At 32.6% G+C, this 21,214-nt stretch overlaps 1 protein-coding gene across 3 annotated transcripts in view; it reads left to right on the top strand.

The window, feature by feature from the left end:
* The window catches only part of TFEC (transcription factor EC), a 47,253-nt gene extending 44,579 nt beyond the window's left edge, over positions 1–2,674 (top strand). For all 3 annotated transcript variants that reach the window (XM_060108355.1, XM_060108354.1, XM_060108356.1), the window contains 2 exons: positions 1,263–1,410; positions 2,294–2,674. In XM_060108355.1, the coding sequence (XP_059964338.1) occupies positions 1,263–1,410; positions 2,294–2,674 (529 nt within the window). The remainder of the gene's footprint in view (positions 1–1,262; positions 1,411–2,293) is intronic.
* The last annotated feature ends 18,540 nt before the right edge of the window (positions 2,675–21,214 follow it).

Below are 21,214 nucleotides of genomic sequence, written 5' to 3'. Positions count from 1 at the left end.
TATGGCCCCAGAGAACTGACAAAGCATTTTCAAGCTTGAGACAGACCTGGCAATGGTTTGGTGCTTTTCAGTAGAAGATGGCTTATTTCAGCATTCTCACCTAATAAGCATTTTCACCTGTGGTAGAATAATGTATCCTCCTTTAATTTGTTACAGCTAATGGAATTGTCATCTAACCTGAACTTCCAGTGAGGCACATGCCAGTCAGGTTTTTCATAAACTACATTTTCCCACTTCTGAACACTTAATACATACATATTAAGTTCCATGAATTTCATGTAGCTCACGTAAACCAAAAATACATGCAGTGTAATGTCTTTTAAAATTTTCCCTACAAGTTTACTTTCTGTTGTATTAAAAGAAATCTCATGATTCTAAATGGAAAATTCATCCAGATTTTTCAAGAGCTCTGATTAACTTTTAGCAATCAGTTTGGCCCTATTCTCCATACATATTATGAATTGTCAGACAGTATTAAATTTATTGATGTATGTTTTTAGATATTAAACTCAGTAGCCTGTTCTGTAATTCCAAATTTACCATCTCTCCTGTCTAAAAATAGGTTTTAATAAAATATTTTTTCTATGCTACAGTCTGAAGATTATTGGCAATGTTCAACTGTATTTACTTATTGTACACTTACTTAAAAATAGATATCCAGCTTTAAAAAAAAATGTTGATGCTTTTTTTGCCTAATGATTCCAGAAAGTTTTGCTCTATTGCATAAAGTGATGTTGCCAAACTCCGATTTGTTTCACAATTACTCAGGATCACCATTCATGAGGGACTTTATTTTTCTTTTCCTAGAAGCATAAAAGCAACCTTATAGAAAGTAGGTTAAAAGACTGATACATTTGAAATGATCTTAAAAAATTTAGGCTTAAGTCCTCAGTAATGTACATTTCCTCGTTCATTAATGCAGAAATACCGCACATAGATTTTAATCTTGGAGTTAATAATAAAAGCAATTTTCACTAAAAATATAAAAACTGTAATGGTAGAATCATGATATTGCATTTAGCTCTCCCACAAAAAGTCACTTTATTACTTTCTTTTGACACTTATTTTCATTCTGGGATTAATTTTACTATATAAGGGCTTCTTAACTATTCTATTAAAATTTCTATTCAGAAGCAATAATATCTAAGAGTGAATAATAGTCATGTAAATCATTATTTCATATTAATGTGAAAGATTTTCTAAGTTCTTATGAATTCTGCTGACATGCACAATTGTGAAAAGGTTATCTCTCCTTTCTACAGTGATATGCGCTGGAACAAAGGAACCATTCTAAAAGCATCAGTGGAGTACATCAAGTGGCTACAAAAAGAACAACAGAGAGCTCGAGAATTAGAACACAGACAGAAGAAATTAGAGCAGGCTAACAGGCGCCTTCTACTCCGGATTCAGGTTTTTATAAGAACGTTGCCATGAACCATGTAGCTTACATATGACTTATCCATCATCAGTTTTATTCATTGGTCTCATTTATTTTTTTCTCATTAACAATTATTTTTTCTTCCCAAGGATAATTTTATTGCCTTTTAGAAGTTCATGAATTAGATTGATTCAATTAGGTTTTGATTAGAAATCTAGGATCAAGTTGGCTTTAAAAATATATAATGAATGACAATAACTAATTGCAAAAATGCAGAAAATAGAACCAATTTTATAAACACACAAATATTATCCCAGTCAAAAAATAATAATAAGCAGAACCTTTGTTTCTCTGGATAATATTGGACATTAAATTCTCCTCTCCCCCTTTTATTTCTATAGTAACATTGCTGTGGATTTCATTGCCTTAAGGCATATTATGCCAGTTTATATTGTCACTCCTCATCTGTTCATGTGACACAAAATCTCAGAATATAGGTTTTCATAAGCCTCAAGGTTTTTTCTTTAATATGTGAGCAAGCTTACTGCCAGGTAAAACACTCCTGTTTCCATGAAATGGACCTATAGAGAGAAATTAATCAGGAAGAATGACTGGAAGATTTCCACTATCTCCAAATAGTTGTACTGTAGCCTGAGCCACTATGGGACCATTATATGTCATGTATTCCTTTAACGAACAATCTGAGTATTTTTTTAAAATCTGAGTATTTTCCTCAGGGTTATTTTTCAGGCATTAGAAATATACCACACTCTGTTATTGGCAAAGAATATTTATAATATGTATTAGTCTTCATTTTGAGTGCTTGTTAATATTTTAAATCTATTTGTGGCTTACTCTATAGAGTTGAGTTTACTTTCAAAGTCATTATTTAATTATTCTTGTTTGAAATTGCAGGAACTAGAAATACAGGCTCGTGCTCATGGTCTGCCAACCCTGGCTTCACTTGGCACAGTTGATTTAGGTGCTCACATCACGAAACAACAGGCCCATCTTGAGCAGAATTCAGTAGACTATTGCCAACAATTGATTCTGTCTCAGGGGAAAAGCCCTGAGCTCTGTGATCAAGCTATGGCCTTCTCTGATCCTTTGTCACACTTCACAGATTTATCATTTAGTGCGGCTTTGAAAGAGGAACAAAGATTGGATGACATGCTACTGGATGACACAATATCTCCATTTGGAACAGATCCTCTGCTGTCTGCCACTTCCCCTGCAGTTTCCAAAGAGAGCAGTAGGAGAAGTAGCTTTAGCTCAGATGATGGTGATGAGTTATAAGAAATAAACAAGCTCAATTCATCAACTGGGAATCAATTCTATGCTGGTGCTATGCAATGAAGTTCTGTGTTTCATATATTGCTTTGGCTCAATTTTTCTGAAAGGAATATATTGTTCATGAAAAACTGATTGGCTAGAAACAACAGAATTCACAGGAAGAAGAAGCACATTGTCGAAGAATTATTAAGAGCAAAAAAGATTTTTTTCTCTTTGACTACTGAGTCCAAATCTACTTAAATTTTGTTTACCTGGAAAGAGGCACAACGTAAGAAATAGCTCTCTACTGATATTTTAAAAGTAGTGAGTTGGTGGTGTACTATTGGAACTAACAGACTGCAAAGAATAAACCTTCTGAAATATACATTTTCTTAATTCTGTCTCCTTCCTATTCAACTCTGACAATGTTAATTTTCAAGAATCAAGATCGACAGATCTGGTTGTTCATTGCCTTTTTTCCACTGTCTGGGGAATAGTTGTCTAAAGTTCAAGCCTTATAGGGGAACTAATTAAAAAATAGATTATCTACCACTTGTAATTGAAAAGTGAATCTACAATAAACATTAGAATTTTCCACAATAAAATACAGAAAATTTATAAAAACTTAGGATTCTAAAATTAGACTCTAATTCCCTTGGTCAGTTCAATCACATAACTCTAAAAGCATCTTTGCATATTTATGGAGACATGCTCAGTTCAGAAAAAGAACACATTGAATACTGTCCTCAAGAATACTGGCTAGAATTGTTATTGCTTCACACAAGCATACCCACTGCCCCCGCAAACAGGTACACAATGCACGTAATACATGTTCTTTTTTTCCCCTTCATTCTTCTGATTTTCTAATCAGCATCTGAAATTACACTCCAAATCCTTTTTACTTTATCAAGAAGAGACACTGGATAATCAGTTTCAGCAAATAAAATATCGAAAGTTCCCCTACTAGGACAATTTGTTGATTTGTTAAATAAAACTTATCACTGTTTCCAAAATTGGATTTCAATTAATTAGTTGATACAGTTTTGCTCCAAGTTGATGAAATACTGAAAACTGGATTGCTAACTGACAAAATAATTAGTAAAACAGAAAATCTTTCTTATTACATTCAGCTCTGAGCAGAGGATAAAGTTCTATTCCTGTGAGTATTTAGAGTACCCTAAGATCTCTGTTAGCCTTGTTAGCATTTATTATTTATATCTATGGTGCTTCACTCAAATTTTTCTCTCTTGAGCTTCTTCAAAGCATTGGGAATTGACTTACCAAGGATGTTACTCTGTGCTAGACCTGCATGAATGATCATCTGATCAATGAGTATTTATGTAGGGATACTCAAAACTGCAGTAAGTTCTGTGAAAATATAGAACAGATGAGCAAGATATGGTCTTACTCCTCAGGGAGTTAAAATGACTGCATGAGAAACCACAACAAAAGATAGAAGACATTTAAAATTAAAGCCTACATGGTGCAGCATAAGCTGCAAATACAGGAGGTCAGAAAAACTAAAAATGAAGATTGGAGAATCACAAAAATGTGTGGGAATAGCAGAATTTAACTTCTTTTAAAAAGCATACATTTGGTGGAGGGGAGGCTATACAGGTGAATAATATCAACCAAATGATAAAAGCAAGAATAAGTTGGGGAAGTGTCTTCATGATACATTCATTAGAAAGATCTGACCACCCTAGAAGACGCCTGTTCGGAGTCCTGAAAAATACTGGCAACAAGTTATGAAAGCCCTTGAAAACCAAGATGAAATGATGTAGCAATTTTTTTACTAAGAGGAAGAATCCTAAAAATTAAAATGCCACTGTATATTACTAATGTGATTGACATGTAATCTTTCATGAATATTAACTTTGGGATAAGCTTTTGAAAGGGTGCTTCAGGTATTACATGAAAAATACGTCATCACAAAATTTGAGATTTTAATGCTAATGAAAGTGGAAAATATTAAATCTTTATGGTATGTTTATTATCTCAGGCTTAGCTTACAGCATTAGCTCAGAGTTTGGAGAATTAAAATAATTTTCATTTTTTGACATGAAAAAACTCTTAATTTATAGGAATAGTTGTCAAAGCCAGATAGATAAATTCATCTGAAGTAGATCACATGAAAGAGAGCCATAAGATACATTTCCTCAAGAATTTTCAAGAGAACATTATATACTTTATGACAAAATTCCACTTTATTATCCGAGTTGATAAGTTAGCATTACAAATCATAGAGAAGGAATATATCTTGAGGTCAATGGAAAACACATCATTCTAGATAGAGGCTAATTTCTGTTCTCATTTTATACATTATTCTAATTTCTTCATATTCTGAGAAAACTTACACTGAGGATTTCTTTACTCTGTCCTCATTTTCCATTCTGCTAAAATACTGCTACTCAGCCTTGAAAGCCATTTCTCATAATCTTAGCTAGTGAATGGCTTGACACAGGATGGTAGAGTCTGGATGAAGGAGATCTGGAAAGGGTAATAATATTTGCCACTACTTACAGATTATAATAACTATCAGGGGATTGTAAAACAGGTAATAGATTTTTAAAGACAGAGTGAAGAGTAGTGTTGTGTCACAGTCAACTGAAGTAGATTAAAAAATTAACTTTAGTCAGTAGTTCTTAACTTTTTAAGGCCTTGAGAATCTATTGAAAGTTATAGACTTTCTCCCTGGAAAAATACAGAATATATATATATAGCCCAAAATTTGTACGTGTTAAGAGGTGTCAGGGATCTCCTGAATATGTCCTTGGATCCCAGATGAAGAATTCCCACATCAGGTCTGTTACTCAATTGATAGCATTGTAGTTGTGTATCTATCAAGAGCTAAGTGTACAGTTAATGTCATATGTAATGATGGAGGAGGGAGCGCTAGTTATTTGAATATCATTATCCCAGTCCCAGAAATGATAAGGTTTCATAGGTAAGTGAAAGTGTACCAAACACTAAACTATTCACTAAAGAAATTGTTCACTTATAAAGTAGCCCCTTTCTAACATCCCCTGTTATATATATACCTCTGTTATATGCTTATACATTTATGGGTCAGTTTCTCTATGATACATAGATGTTGTAACTATCTGACAATAACATTTTAAAGTTACATAGATATATATAACTTTATATATATATAATTTATATATATATATATATATATATAAGTAGAAATAATGTAAATTCACAGGCAAATTATTTGAATAAGGATCAAGAGTGATCCTCGGGAAAATTGATGCCTACAATATGTTTGCAGAAATGAGACTTACAACAGTAAAAGAGGCATATTGTTTACCGAATCATTTTGTCACAGAAAATATCAGCTACCACTGAACTATTAATACACAATAAACCGAGCCTTGTTCATTCAAATAATTATTACATAATTTCTATAATAATAAAAACTTTGTTAAAAATTAAAACAATTTAAAAATTATTTTTAGTTATCTTTTCAAGATAAGGTCCCATGCAATCTTTTTTCTCTAAAATATTGGCTTCCTTTTCGTGGACTCACACTAAACAACCTTTCCAACTCCCAGTTGTCTTAAAATAACAAGGGCCTCTACGAGTAGATGTAGCTTTTCATATTTTTTTCTTCTTAGTGTCCTTTCTTACTGAATTTTCCGCATAACTGGAGAATATATATACAGATCATATTTTCTCAGTTTACAGATGTGAAGTCAGTGACTATAGCTTTCTAGATGTGGGTACAAAAGCTCTAAATAACAAATAGCCAGATGAGCTGGGGACATTGAGAAATAGCCTTTCTCCTCCTTTTTTAACTCATTCTTTTCCACTCATATGACTATAAATAAAATATTTAATAGCTCTTACTTTAAAAATATAGACACAACGAGTTTCTTGATTGGTGTGCTCATTTACCTTCATTGTCAGGGGAGAAGTTAGATTACACAAGGTAAAAAAGAATTTATTTTTTTCTTTGTTTTGGTAGATTGAGCCATGCTTGAATTTTCTTATACTTCAAAGTATCATGAAAATATTTTTTGCTGCTCTGGTATCGTTGAATTTTTATATTTAAATAAATGGCATAACTAAATGTTCCAATGTTTTTACAATATCTCTAGGCTGATATTTATCGACCTTATAATATCTAAGATGTAGATGAAAACTGGAATCAATTAATCTTTTGCTATGTTATCAACACTAGATCAACCATCTGGGTTTCTTGAAAATACCTGAAGGATTGAATTTTGCTTCAGTATTGATAATGGCACAGCCTATATCTGCTACATGGAATTACATCCTTTGCCCTTCTGGTGCCCTGCTTGTTGATAAATACAAGATGTCGATTTGAGTTAGTGTAAGTTACATATACAGAGATTTCATTTCATTTACTTAATAAATACTTAACACATTTAGAGTGTTGCTGATCTAATGCATCTTATGACCTTTCTGTAATCATTATTCATTGTATACACCAATATCTTATCATTTGTATGATTTCTAATTTGTAAACAAAGTATTCAAAATGATAAAAATAGTTTTCTTAAAATTTTTCTGTGCTACATTTGTTTTCTGTGAGAGTCATAGAGAATTTTAGTATATAGGAGATCATCAGAAAATAATTATTTTGATTAAAAAAACCTCCCACTGGATTCAATCAGTTTAATGATGAAATACTGCTATCTGCTGCTTTATACATAAAAGGGAACTTTTTATCTTTTTCTTGTAAAGGGATCTGTGTATGTATTTCTACATATCCAAATGATTTCTATTGTGTTTTCTACTGCTGAAATCTTCAGTAATATATCTTTTTTCCCTACATTTATCCAACATGCTTCAAGAATAAAGTTATAAAGACTTTTGTGTTTCCAATTCTACCTCTCCTATTCCTGCACTACCATTTTATTTCAAAAGTTCTGTATTTTCAACTTTGCTTTTGCCACAGAAATAAATTTTATTTGTACATCGTTTAAAGCTGGTGATTATATATAACAAACAAAATAGAAAATATGCAAAATATGCTGAAAGAATTATATGCAATCAGGAAGTTACATATTATATTATTCTTTACTACATGGCTACTGAAGTTTAAAAACTAACTAAATTCAAGGATCTCATCTAAAAGCACTGCAGTTGCTTATGGCATACAAGGCTACAATTAATTCAGCTATTTAATCTTAATAATAGCAACGTAGTTAAAAATCTTTGACTTTAATAGCATTTTATATATATGAATAGCTGAAGTAATATTCCTATAATTTTAATCTAACATTGGTTAGATCAAGAAAACATTGTTTAATAAGACTGTAGAATTTATATAAGTATAATAAGACTGTAGAATTTATAACTATTGGTATTTTTCATTTTTAATAACAAAGTAATGTCTTATTTTCTAAGAAAATAGAGAGCACTGGTGTTCTCTAACACATAAATGAATGCTTATACACATACTTTTAAAAAATGTACCAAAATTTTCTTTGCATATGTATAAAATGAAAGCATAGAATCATTAAATGCTTTAATATACTTTTTGTTCTGCCTTTGTATATAGATTGCACTGGAAAATATAGAATGTGGGTTAATCATCTGAAAGGATACTTAACAGCCATGAGACTTCACAACTGACAACTGCTTACTTCATAGTCCATGATGAAAACAGTAATCCAGTATTTCCTTATTAATGAAAGTAATTGTTACATTTTAAAATATAGTCTCCTGCCATCTGCTTCTTAAGCTGTTATGATTTTGATTTATGGAAAATGTTCATCAAAATGTTGCAAAATTGCTAACAGGCATACTTGTAGCAATGAAATCACTAAGAAACTCTGCAAAATCTTTTAATATACTAGATAGTCCCCAGACAATCTAGGATAAACAGAATACTGTATTTTAATATGTAAAACATTTTAAAGCTGCTAATTGGTATTGACTAGACCTATCCCTTGATAATGAAATTAATAAGAATTTCAGTTAAATGTTAAGACTTTCTAATATTTAATACCATGTTTGTGAATTTTTTTCTACACACCTGCCTCAGAAATAATAAAAAGGATGGCTCTGAGTTGACTATAAAAAGATGCTATTCTGTGTTCAAATATAGGTTCATTGATTTTTTAAAAATGTTATATCAGATAAATTTTTTTCTTAATGCATTATCAATGCCAAAAATACTGATCAATACAATAATTTCTGTGTAGAAAGGAATAACCACTCTAATAAGGTAAAGGTAAGTCAGGATGATTTTCTGACACTATATAGACTGAAAAGAGGATGACTGAATGGGTTCTATACTTGATTGTTTATTGTATGTGTATGTACATATGTGGTGTATTTGGGTACAGATACATGTCTGCCTATGTGGGAGCTTATAAAAAAGTCTTCTAATCTCTTGATGCTAGGAAAGACTCCACATATATGAATATGCTATTCTTATGTTATTTTTTTATTGGAACCTACATGTAGGCAACATATGAAGCTATCCGCAAATCCCTTTTGCTAGAAACACACACACACACACACACACACACATCCCTTACTCTGAGTTGAGTCAAAAAGATGGAAAAAATGAAGAAAGTTGTAACAAGTTTTAATGCTTTTGTTAAAATAAGTGATATTTGCAGCTATAAACCTTTTAAATATATTACAAACATTGATTTTATTGACCACCAAAAGGAATATTGAAACCCACCTAAAAATTGTTATTATTATTATCGCCTGCAGAGTTCTAGCTGTGGGGTGGTTAAGTGGTAAAATACAGTAAGGTTTATGGGTTAAGGACTGGATACCCATCATGTTAAATAAATATCAGTTTCATTAGTTGGCAACCATAAGACAAGAGTACAGCATTCTAGATGGTGATGATTTTGATAGGACTGACCACAATGTGGTTAAGTATATAATTCATGTAATAAGAAAAAGGTGCCTGTGGCCTATTGTTCCTGGCATGGATTAAAATTTACATTTTGCTTCTCCTTGTGTCAAAACATCTGGTGCCTGCAAATGCTAACATTTTGTTAAAAAGTTTCACAAGCCAAGAAAAGTAGATTGGAAACATTGCATGTGAATCATTCAAGCATTATAATAGAATAAGAGCTATGTTCAGAAAAAATTAAATTGCTGCGAACAATACCGTAGTCAAGATTATAATTTATTTGCTTACACAAGTGAAAGGTGATGCTGTGTGTTTCTGTGGAGAAAAATAGTGTTTGAGTTATATGGTTGTCTCTTCAAAAATACTTATTTCATATAATTACATAGAACAAGTAGGTTTCTAAGTCCTTCAAGACTTTAAAATCACTCTAACTATGTTAGAAGCAGTATGTAGTTGTTTAAAACCCATTGTAATATTCCTAAGGACAGGAAGAGGGGATCCCTGAGACTTTATTCTGACATTAAATTTCTATTTATTCATTGGTAAATATAAAAAGTATTTTTCAGATATAGATGAATTACCTTTTCTTTAAAAAAATTTTTTTTATTGAATAGATGAGTCACCTTTTCTACCTAGGTCCTCAAATCAATAAAGATAGTTCTTCCAACTTCCATCCTATTCTGGCCTTCTGTTCTTTAATCTAAGACCACTTTAAGATTTTCCAACGTTGAGGGTTTTTTTCTCACTACCCTAATCAACGGTTATCATTGTCATGGTCCTTGATGGCTATAGCAGCTAGCTGCTACTTAAAATCTATCTTTGTATTGTTGTTTTTCATAGCCATGCATATATTACCTTCTTCAGTAGATGGATGAGCATTGGAAGCAAAAATTAGCTTTCTCTATATCTCACATTATTTAACACAGTGTCTTGCTTAACATGCTATTTTATTAATAAATGATTAAGTGATTGTTAATTATAGGTGAGGGAAGTGTGCAAGTGTAAGATTCTTCAGATAATGAAATGGTGATCACTCAAGGCTGTGACCATTCATTGAAATGAATCTCTTCCAGTCTCTCTTTGTCAGTTCTTTCAATTGCAGTGAGATAAGCATTTGTGTCTTCTTTTGGTTTATCTAAAAGGTGAGGTCAGAAGTGAAAATAATATCTAAATGCTGCAACAATGGATATAGAGAAATCTTCTACTCTAGAATTCATCCTTTAATTCATTCACTGTTTCTTTAATAAGCATCCCCCAAAGAACAGTGGTTGTTGATGAGGGGAATATAAAAGATGATATTTCAGTAAAGTGTAGTATGTGCTATGCTGGCAAGATTAAGTGTGCTAGGGAAGCACAGATCAGGGCATCTGGACCAATCTCAGGGAAACTGAGACCTAAAGGCAATGTGAGGGCTAGCCTGGTTCAAAAGGGGAGGTGAGAAAGAGAAGGGGAAGGTTTCCTTAAATAGAGGCAATCAGTCAGATTACTATGACTAATTCAGGAGGCTCGTGAGTGCTTTTGGTATAGGGAATGTAACTCTTTGGGGTCAGAAAATTTAGACATTTTTGGAGTAATTAGCCTTAAAATCTTCTCAATTCTTTATCACATAAGACCCAAGTTATTCTGGTACTAGGTCAGAGGACCTTTGTGTCCCTTCTCCTAGGCCCAGAGTAAGAAAGCACTTTGTGTGTGTGTGTGTGTGTGTGTGTGTGTGTGTGTGTGTGTGTGTGTGAGGAGAAGGTGGAGGAAGAAGTATACTGAGATGGTGAACCGAGACATACTCTTCTCAAATAGCTTCCCAGACAGGGGATCTTTTTCTTATTAGTATTAATCAAGGAGATGGAGACTGCTCATAGTAGACTTGATATTCAAATCTATGAGTATGAGTGAGGTCTCAGAAAAAGGGAAAAGAGAAAAAGAAGGATGGAGGGGCTAAGAGTGAAATAGAGTAAAGAGGAGGAAGAAAGAAGAGGGAAGGCAAAAGAGAAGGGGAAAGGGGGAGTGGAAGACAAGGAGGACAATGATGAAGAAGAGGAGGAGATGAAGATGTATCATTTCAATGAAAAATAGCCTGTTTTCTTTTAAATTACTCATAAAAGGAAAGGAAGAAGGTTGAGTCTTTGAATGACCTTTTGCTTTTTAATTTTTATTCTCCACTCTAGATCTTATTGCTTTCAGCAACTCTTTTGAGTAACAACAATCACTTTAGGTATTTTTCCAGAGAGATCACATTCATTTAGTAGACAAGAAAATGTGAAGGTTCTTAGAGACTTTCAGATCAGATGCGGAGACAGCATGTAATATCTGAGATATCTGTAATAATTTGAGAGCCCCACAGTGTTTGTAGTCAGACAAAGTTGGTTCAAGTCCCTGCACTACAATTTAAGGTCTGTGTGACCTCGATGATTCACTTAATCTCTCTGTGCATCAATGTGTAAATTGGCAACATATTAAGTTGTTAGTGAGGATTAAAAGAGAGAAATTGCATAAAGAATTTAGCACAATCCCCTGCATACGTTTAGTTAGCACCCAGTAAATAATAGCTATGGCAACTATTATCAACTATTTGCTATTTCCTAACAAATTTTTAGGTAAGCTATTTGGTGGCATGCTATTATCATAGTTTCAGTTAACATATTCAGCCATGTCTTTCTGTCTATCTAGGCATCTATCCATCCATCAAAAAACTTGATTATTACAGAAAGAATTTGAAGTGCATAGAATTTTTATAATTTTCAAGGAGCTTCCCTATACAATAGTTCATTTATACATCATAAATATTCAAAATCTCAGCATAAAAATGATGAATGACCGGCCTTAGATCATATAACCCAGATCACAGCTTCTCACTCTAAACTAGTTGCACTTTTCACCACAAAAATGGTGTTTGTGCTTTGTTAGACATTATTACAGATACAGAGACATTGTAGTAAATAAGACGCAGATGCTGCCTTCATTTAACTTAGGTTTAAATAGGGAATATAGGCAATTAACAAATTAAAAAATAGAAAACAGTAAAATTTAGTAAAAAATATATAATACTCTGAAGTACTATTAGTCCTATGAAGAAAATAAAGGATGATAATATTATAGACTGTGATGAGAATAGAGATATATGCTTTGAACACATAATCAGGGAGAGTACCATAGGTTAGGTGACATTTGAAGAAAGATCACAAAGCTATGAGTGTACAAGTTGCACAAAGGACCAGGCCAGGTAGAAGAGAGAGCAAATGTGAAAAGGGCTCACTGTGGAAACAACTTGGCCTGCCTGAGGAATAGAAAGGCCAATGTGCTTTATTGTAGAGAAAGAGGAAGAATATATTAGGAAATGTGGGTATAGAGACAGAGTCTTCTAGTTCTGCAGGTATCAACTCCATAGCTTCCTGCTACAGCATAATCTTCCAAATGGATCTCATAATAATAGGACAGTCTGGATTTGCTTGTGGGCTAAAATTATGGCCATACGTGTCTGGTAATATTAAGCTGTTTATTCCCCAATCTTACCATGACTAGATTATTACCTGTTAGGATATAAGCAAGTTATTTATTACAACTTCTCCTTTACAGTACTAATTAAAGTAGTGTGGTTAGCACACTGGTGTCTAGGATATTTCTTGTCAGTCATTTGTAGTGCTGAATGTGTTTCTCTGCCAAATACCTTGCAGATAGAGATGACTCATGAGTATTAGAAGGCATTTACTGCAAATATGTCAAAAGTCTACTCTAAAACATTTGAATGTTGGCAAAAGCATTCAGGGCCTTCTTCAACAGTATGGAAATGACATAGATCATCATTCATTCCAGCCCTTCCCCCTTGGGAAGAAGCTGTGTCACTTTGGCAGAACAGATTCCACCCCGAATTTCGAGTATGTGTTCTTGCAATAGGGGTTGGTTCAGGTAACTCAGGCCTACAACAATCAGCTCATGGCTTTTCCTTGGCAACGTAATTGGTAGTAAACGGTAGTAAAGTTCAGGAGGCTCAAAGCTCTCATTTAATCACTTCGAAAAGTGATTTGCTTGCTGTCTCTCCATGTTTGTGAACAGAGCAGTATGTGGGACCAGTTAATACTGGTGGCCATCCCATCATATGGAGGAAAGTCAGCCCAAGAAAAAAGCTGATATATGTGGGGACGAAGGAGTTTTGAGAATTCCAGAGAAACATGGCGGGAACACCAACTGGCTCCCACCTAAAGCCTACATTATCACATGTCTTTTTAAGTTCTGTGGTTTAAAAAAATTCTTCTTTAATATTTCAGCCAGTTTGGGTGGGAAATTCTGTTACTGGCAAATGAAAACATAGTAATAGATACACCAGGACTAAGGGGCCATTGCCTGATCTTCTGACAGACTTGGCCTTGTGTGTGAGACATGATCACTTGCAGAGCAACAGGCGCGACTCCCATGTGTTGATGTTTAATTCGGGAACAGGGGGTTGAGAGATTCTCCATCTGAGCTCTTTGCAAGCATCATAAAGTAGTTCTCATACTGAAACCCCCATTTCCGTGTCTTAGGGACATGTGTCCAATATGATAAGTCCCTCTAAGCTTGAGATGTGTGCATGAGGAAATTTAGGATGTCAGAGAAACACTTCTTTTTCCTTTTCAAATGCAGCAAAACTTGGTCACAATTCTTTTTTGCATCCACCCCCCTCCTTACTGTTCCTAGATTATTTCTCCTATTGGTGAAAATAATTTATATCATTTAAAAAGTTGTTCTCTTGATATTCACAGAATGCAAGTAATTCTGAACACAAAATGGGCAGGATCACTGTGAAACTGTAGCTTCACCCATTCACTCATTTATCTATTTATCAAACATCTCTTGATTTCCTGCCAGGTGTCCTATGTTTTACATTCTATCAGTGGTTAACAGTGATAATGTTTCCTTAGTTCCCATCCTTAATGAACTCATTGGTGGAGGAGATGAACCAATATACCCACGATTACACACAGGATCACATAGGAGGACCCAGTAACCCAGACTTACAGGGGTCAGGAGAGGATTCCTGAAGGAAGTGGCTTATTCCCTGACTGTATGGTGAATGCCGCTATTCCAGGTCATGGTAAGCAGATTTCTTATAATTTTTAGTAAATTATTTCTTTCATTTTTTTAAGTAAACTAGTATTTATGATTTTTAAAAGAAAGATTTAATAGCTAAATAGCCCAAATATATAAAATAATATGAAAATATGATATATAAAAAGATAAATATGAAATTGTATATAATAATTCAAACTTCTGAAATGTATACAACTGATTTATTAGTAAAAATAAATACAAGAAAATTTAGATGTGAACACTCATATTTCCACTATGTAAAAAAAGATTTCTACTGCTATTTTATCTGTTATATGTGTATATGTGTTTGTGCATGTGTGTGAATATGTGATTCAGTGTACATAACATGTATAAGATTTGTTTTTGCAAAAATAAGATCATATTACATTTTACTTTTTTCACTTATTGTGTTAGGGATATCTTTTTTGTCATGGAATAATCTACATTGTTATAATGGCTTCATAAGTGTGTCTCCTAGTATACATGTAGAACTTTTCCTCTAGGGCACATACCTAGACAATAGCTGGAATATGGGGTAATATCCTTCAAAGTAGGAGTATTATTTTGTATCCCTAGTTGAAGCATTTGATCATTCTCTATGGCCACAACTCAGCAATGCTTAGTTTTGTCTTCTGTTTTACTTTTATCAACTTAATGGGATAAAATGTTACTGTTTTGCCTTATTTTACATTTCACTGACTAGGACTAAATTTTTAAAATATTTTTGGCCATTTGGGTTTCTTTTGTGAGTATTCTCTTTCTATCCTTTGCCTCCTTTGGCTGTTTTATTGTTTATTGTCTGAAACTATTTTTAATTGATTCTAAGGATTTTAAATATATTCTGGGTGGCAATTCTTTGTTGGTTGTACCTTTGTAGATATGTTTTGCTAGTCTGTGGCTTTTTTTTTTTTTAACTTTGTTGGTGATATGTCTTTTTTTTTCGGTACGCGGGCCTCTCACCATTGTGGCCTCTCCCATTGCGGAGCACAGGCTCCGGACGCACAGGCTCAGTGACCATGGCTCACGGGTCCAGCTGCTCCACGGCATGTGGGATCTTCCCGGACCAGGGCACGAACCCATGTCCCCTGCATCAGCAGGCGTACTCTCAACCACTGCACCACCAGGGAAGCCCCGGTGATATGTCTTTTTAAGAAGAAATTTTAATCTCCAATGTAGTCAAATTTTTCAATCATTCTTTCTGAGATGTATTTCTTATATCTTATTTAGGAAATTTTTTGCACTCTTGTTGATTGAAGATATTCCATTTAATACCTTTTGATAGTTTAAAATTTTTATTTTACACATATGAATCAAAATCTTCTGGAGTTTATTCTTGTATATATTGTAAGGCAGCAATCAAATTTTCTTTTATTCCAACTTATTTCAATATCATTTGTTCAGTAATCTCTCCTTTCTAAAATGATTGTATTGTACTATGTCATGGTATATACTTGGGCAATTTTCTGTGTTCTCTTATCCTTTTTGTTTTTCTGTTAAATATAATTTTGCCAGTATCACACTGCTTTTCTGCTGCAGTTTTATAATAAGCCTTAATAATAGGAGAATAGGTTCCTAGTTCTTTCCTTCAAAACTGTCTTTTTGTCTTCATGGGAGTATGAAAAATAGTTGTCTATTTTTGCAAATCATGTACATATTTTTATTAAAATTACATTTAATTTAAAGATTAACTGAGAGAAATTTACACCTTTAGTGTGTCAAGCCTTTCCCTCTATGACAAGTTTCATGTAGCTAACAGTGTTTTGTAATTTTTTTCTAAGATCTTCCACATTTTTTATTAGGTTTATACCTCTGTTTTAAAAGTTTTTCTTCCATCAAGATGCAAATTTTTTTACATTAAAATTTTTCTATGCTTACATTTGGGGTAGAGGAAAGCTATAGATTTTTGTCTTTCTAGGAACTTGTCCATTTCATCTGAGTTTTCTAATTTGTTAGCACACAGTTATTCACAGTATTTCTTTATAATCAATTTTACTTTTGTAAGATTAGTAGTGAACTCTCTTTTATTCCTGATTTTAGTAATTTGAGTCTTTTACTCAAATTTCCTTTTTTTCTTGGTCAGTCTAAGCCAGTGATCCTTGTATGTTGACATTTAATCAAAAGAATCATGCTGGGTTTTTGTTGTTGTTGTTAGTTATAATAATACATTTGTAGACGCTCTTGAATTTTCTATGTTGACAGTGTCTGAAATTTTTTTCTTCCTTTGTAATGCTTATATCTTTTAGTTCTTTTATAAGTATCAGTTTATTGACTTATATCAACAGTAGAGTGTTAAATTAACAAAGATTCGGGCTTCTTGACTTTAGCAGTGTCAATAAAAATCACCCTTTCAAGAAAAAAGTATTCAAAATTGGAAAAATGTAAAAGAGAATACTGGATCCTTTTCCAGTGCTTGTAATTTTGATTGACTTTTTAATTACTAAATGATTTTACAACTCTGAAGGGGTAGATCTGAATCGGCAGAAAATTGATTGTGATGTGAATTATTCTTGTATTAGAGAAAAGCAAATGATCCTTGTCCATAGCAGTGCAAAGGAGTTTTGTCTGGTAGTCATGCAATTGATTTTAATACAAGTTTATTTTATGTTTATATGAAGGTTATGTTTTAACTTTTTAAAACTATGCTTTGGCAATGAAAACATTTATACATTTTTTTAACAATAAACATGAAACTTGCTGTAAATTTTTAGTAAATTGTTTTTATCAGTCTAGGGAGGTTCAGTCTGTTCATATATGTGGCGGAGGAGGGGTATTTGTCTCTTTTTTTTATTTTAGTTTACCTTAGTTTTTTTCTGTCTTTTTATTTTACGCATATGGATATCCAATTTTCAATTACCATTTGTCGAAAAAATTACTCTTCTTCCATTGAATTGTCTTTGTACCTTTGTTGAAAATCAATTGTCCATGTATTTTTGTAGGTGTATTTCTGGACTATCTATTCTGTTCTATTGACCTCTTTGACTAATTTATGTCAATACCACACTGTCTGGATTACTGTACCTTTATAACTTGTCTTGAAAGCACATAGTGTAGGTTTAAGAACTTTTTTCTTCTTTTTCAAGATCCTTTACTTTTCCATATGAATTTTAGAATCAGCTTGTCAATTTTGCAAATAGCTGAATTTTTGATTGGGATTATTTTGAAACTATAAATCAATTTTGGAAGAAATAGCTTCTTAACAAAATGGAGACTTCTGACCCCTGAATTTTGTAGAGTCCATCAGATTTTCTACATGTTGTCTGTGAATAAAGACAGTTTTACTTATCCTTTCTCAATGTGGATTCGTTTTATTGTTTTTTCTTGCCTGACTCTTTCATTGGCTAAACCCACAGTAGAAATTGAACAATAGTGGTGAGAGCATAACTCCTTATATGTTTCTGATCTTTTGGGTAGAAAATATTCATTGTTTCACCATTAAATATGTTTGGTGTATGTGTTTCATCAATGCCCTTTGTCATATTGTGGAAGTTTCCTTCTGTTTTAGTTATCTTTTGCTACATAAATAATTACACCAAAATTTAATGGTTTAAAACAATATTTATTATCCCACAGTTTCTGTGGGTCAGGAATCCAGACATAACTTAGCTGTATCCTTTGATTCTGAGCCTCTGCAAGGCTGCAGTCATTTCAATGTTCATCTGGGAAAGAGCCACTTCCTGGCTCACTCACATGGATGTTTGTTCTGAAATGTAGTTGAGTTACTTGGAGAAAAGTTTGATCCTTTTGAGTCTTACTTTATGACTTTTTGGGAGTCTGGAGCAGTGCTCAATCTAGGGCTAAATATTCCCCATTGAGGCAAGACCTTCCTAAGTACTGTATGCAAACCCTATAAAGAAATTTTTTCAATTTGTTTCAGAAAGCAAAGAGTGATATAAAGAAATTAAAGTTCAGACTCAAAGAGGCGTCAGTAAATATCTCAGGCTTTTATTTGAGAAAGTTTATGCCCCAGGAGTCAGGATGCCTAAGATGCCTCTTAGTCAGCCCTAAGAGTAATGGATCTGCCTTTGGAGTAATAGCAAAGCTGAATCATACTAATTTTAACAAAGCCTAAAAACAAGTCTTGATAGCTGTAATTCACCTCCAATAATGTAACATTTTGCCAAAAGAAAAATTTACACTCTACAGAAGAAAATAACATAATCCAGAGTTTTTCTACTATAACTTTTACAACTTTTGGAATATAATTTGCTATCACTAGACCTGTGAAGAAGGAAAATGTTACTGATAAACAAGAATTTTTTTTAAGTCAATAGGAGCAAATCCAGGGATGATCCTGATATTGGATTTAGCAGAAGATGACTTCAAAAATAACTTTTCAAATATTTTTACTTCTGCAAAAAAATTTATTTTGGATTTAGAAACTAATTAAAAAACCTTTGTTTCTCTTTCTACTTCTGTGATAACAATTCTAACATTCTCATAGGTAAATGAATGGCCTTGTAAAAGTAGGAACGAGATCAGTGTAAGAAAATAAAAAGGAGAAACATCATAAATAAAGTTTAATAATGAATTATCCTTGTTGCAATCGCAAATTTAAAAATAAATAAAATACAATGTTATGCCTATCAAATTGAGAAAGATGAAAATAATTATTAAGATGACACTCTATTACTACTTGAAGGGTTTAAATTGTATATACTCAGCAACATGGTATTATATATCGGAAACCTTAAAGTCTTTAACATTTTTGACACTAATTTCATTTCTCAAAATATATCACAAGAAGAAAATGTTAATTGCAGGCAATGATTTATATGTAAGTTTGTTTATTCTAACCTTATTAACAATAGCAAAATGTGAGGAGCACATAAATTTCCTATAAAGTTGAATGATTAATTAATTGTTCATCCTTATTAAGAAAAAGTAAGATCTGTCATTTAAAATATTCATTTAATTATTTAAAATAAATAATATAAATGTATATGACATACATATATACACATGCATATATGTATATAATCATATGTATACAGTACATTCTCAATTATTTAAATAAAATTATATACATGAAACAACTAGAAAAATGTATAGCAACATTAATATTGATCACTTTTAGCTGCAAGACTATAATTCAAAGTTATTATTTTCTTTTATACATGCTTCTGTATCTCCTTCCAATAGTGATAGGATAGAGTGTCTTATCCTCTCTTTCACACACTCAGAAATTCCCACTTTCTTGCCCTTGTGCCCTAAGCTCCTCCAGAATGGGCATCCCTCTTATCTCTGCATACTAGTTAATCTTCATGAATCAGTTCAAATTTTGTCTCCTCCAAGAAGCTTTCCATAGGACTTCTGGCTGGAAGTCATTTTTACCATGTCTAAACTGTCATAGCACATTATCTCTACCTTCTTTATGGCGTTTTCACTTCCCACCTTGGATTATAACTATTTATGTATATCTTATGATTCAATGTATAATAGAATTTAAGTTCATTGAGAAAAAGGATCTTTTAAAACTTTTTTTGTGTATTACATAACATCTAGCTTAGTGCATAGCATGTGTGTTTAAAAAATCTGTTGAATGAATAAATTTATGAAACTATAGATAATAATTAAAATCAATAATTCAATAATCCAGAATTTACTTTGTAAAAATTTGTGTTCATATTTCAGAATATTGGCTATTTAAGCTCTTTCTTAGACAACAATTTACTCTCTTAATGACAAACATATATATGATGATTTTCACTTATTAGTTATTGATGTGGGTATTCTATATAAATTAAAGTACTAAATCTTCTATATGAAGAAATTTAGGCATGGAGAAGTTAAGTAACTTGATCAAAGTCACACAGCTAGTAAGAATTGTAACCTAGGTAGTCTTATTTTTGAAATCTTGCTCTTAGACATATTACAGTGTTATAAGTTTTTCTTGCATCTTCTGAAATGTATGCCTCTGCAAATCAGTGGCTATGAAAAATTTTTCTTCTGAGTGGAACTAAGCTTTGGGGATGAATTACATATATATACATATTTATATTTATTTATATTTATATGTGTGTGTATATATGAGGGTATGTATAAATATATATATATATTTTTTTCATGATGAATGGAATTCAATGCCCAAACAATTCAGATTAAGTGCTAACACTGGCTTGCCACAATATCAACTGCCCATTCGATTTGCCTTCATGTTTAATCTTTGGATTAATTAACTCTAGAGTTATTACCAGAAAGTGTCTTGAAAATGCTCTCCATATAGTAATCGATGCCTTTGCAAATAAATGCAGATAGTTTATTAGACAGTTAATTATTATCCTTCTCCTGCAGGCATAAAACTAGAACAAATTTGTTTCTGTGGAAAGGGTAATATGGCAGCAACACACAAAAATGATATGACATGGCTCTGACAGGTGACAATCCAGAAGAATAGTTCTGGAGTGCCCTATCTGATTCTTGGGAAACTAAAGGTAAGCTTGGGGTTGATGGACATTGCTGTTTAACGCCTGAGAGAGAAAAGTAGTAGATGCTCAAGTCTTAACTTATTTTAGAATATTCTTGGGAGATTGACTTCATTTGGGGTAATTAATCTGAAGAGCCAACCTAGAATATTCTGAAATTAATTGTGATATCCCGCTATATGTTATCTTAGTTTCTTTGAGAAAAAAATTAAAATAACAGATGGAAGA

Source organism: Mesoplodon densirostris, chromosome 9, assembly GCF_025265405.1.
Source record: "Mesoplodon densirostris isolate mMesDen1 chromosome 9, mMesDen1 primary haplotype, whole genome shotgun sequence".
In the NCBI taxonomy this organism is placed as follows: domain Eukaryota; kingdom Metazoa; phylum Chordata; class Mammalia; order Artiodactyla; family Ziphiidae; genus Mesoplodon; species Mesoplodon densirostris.
This window is presented reverse-complemented; position numbering and strand designations above follow the sequence as displayed.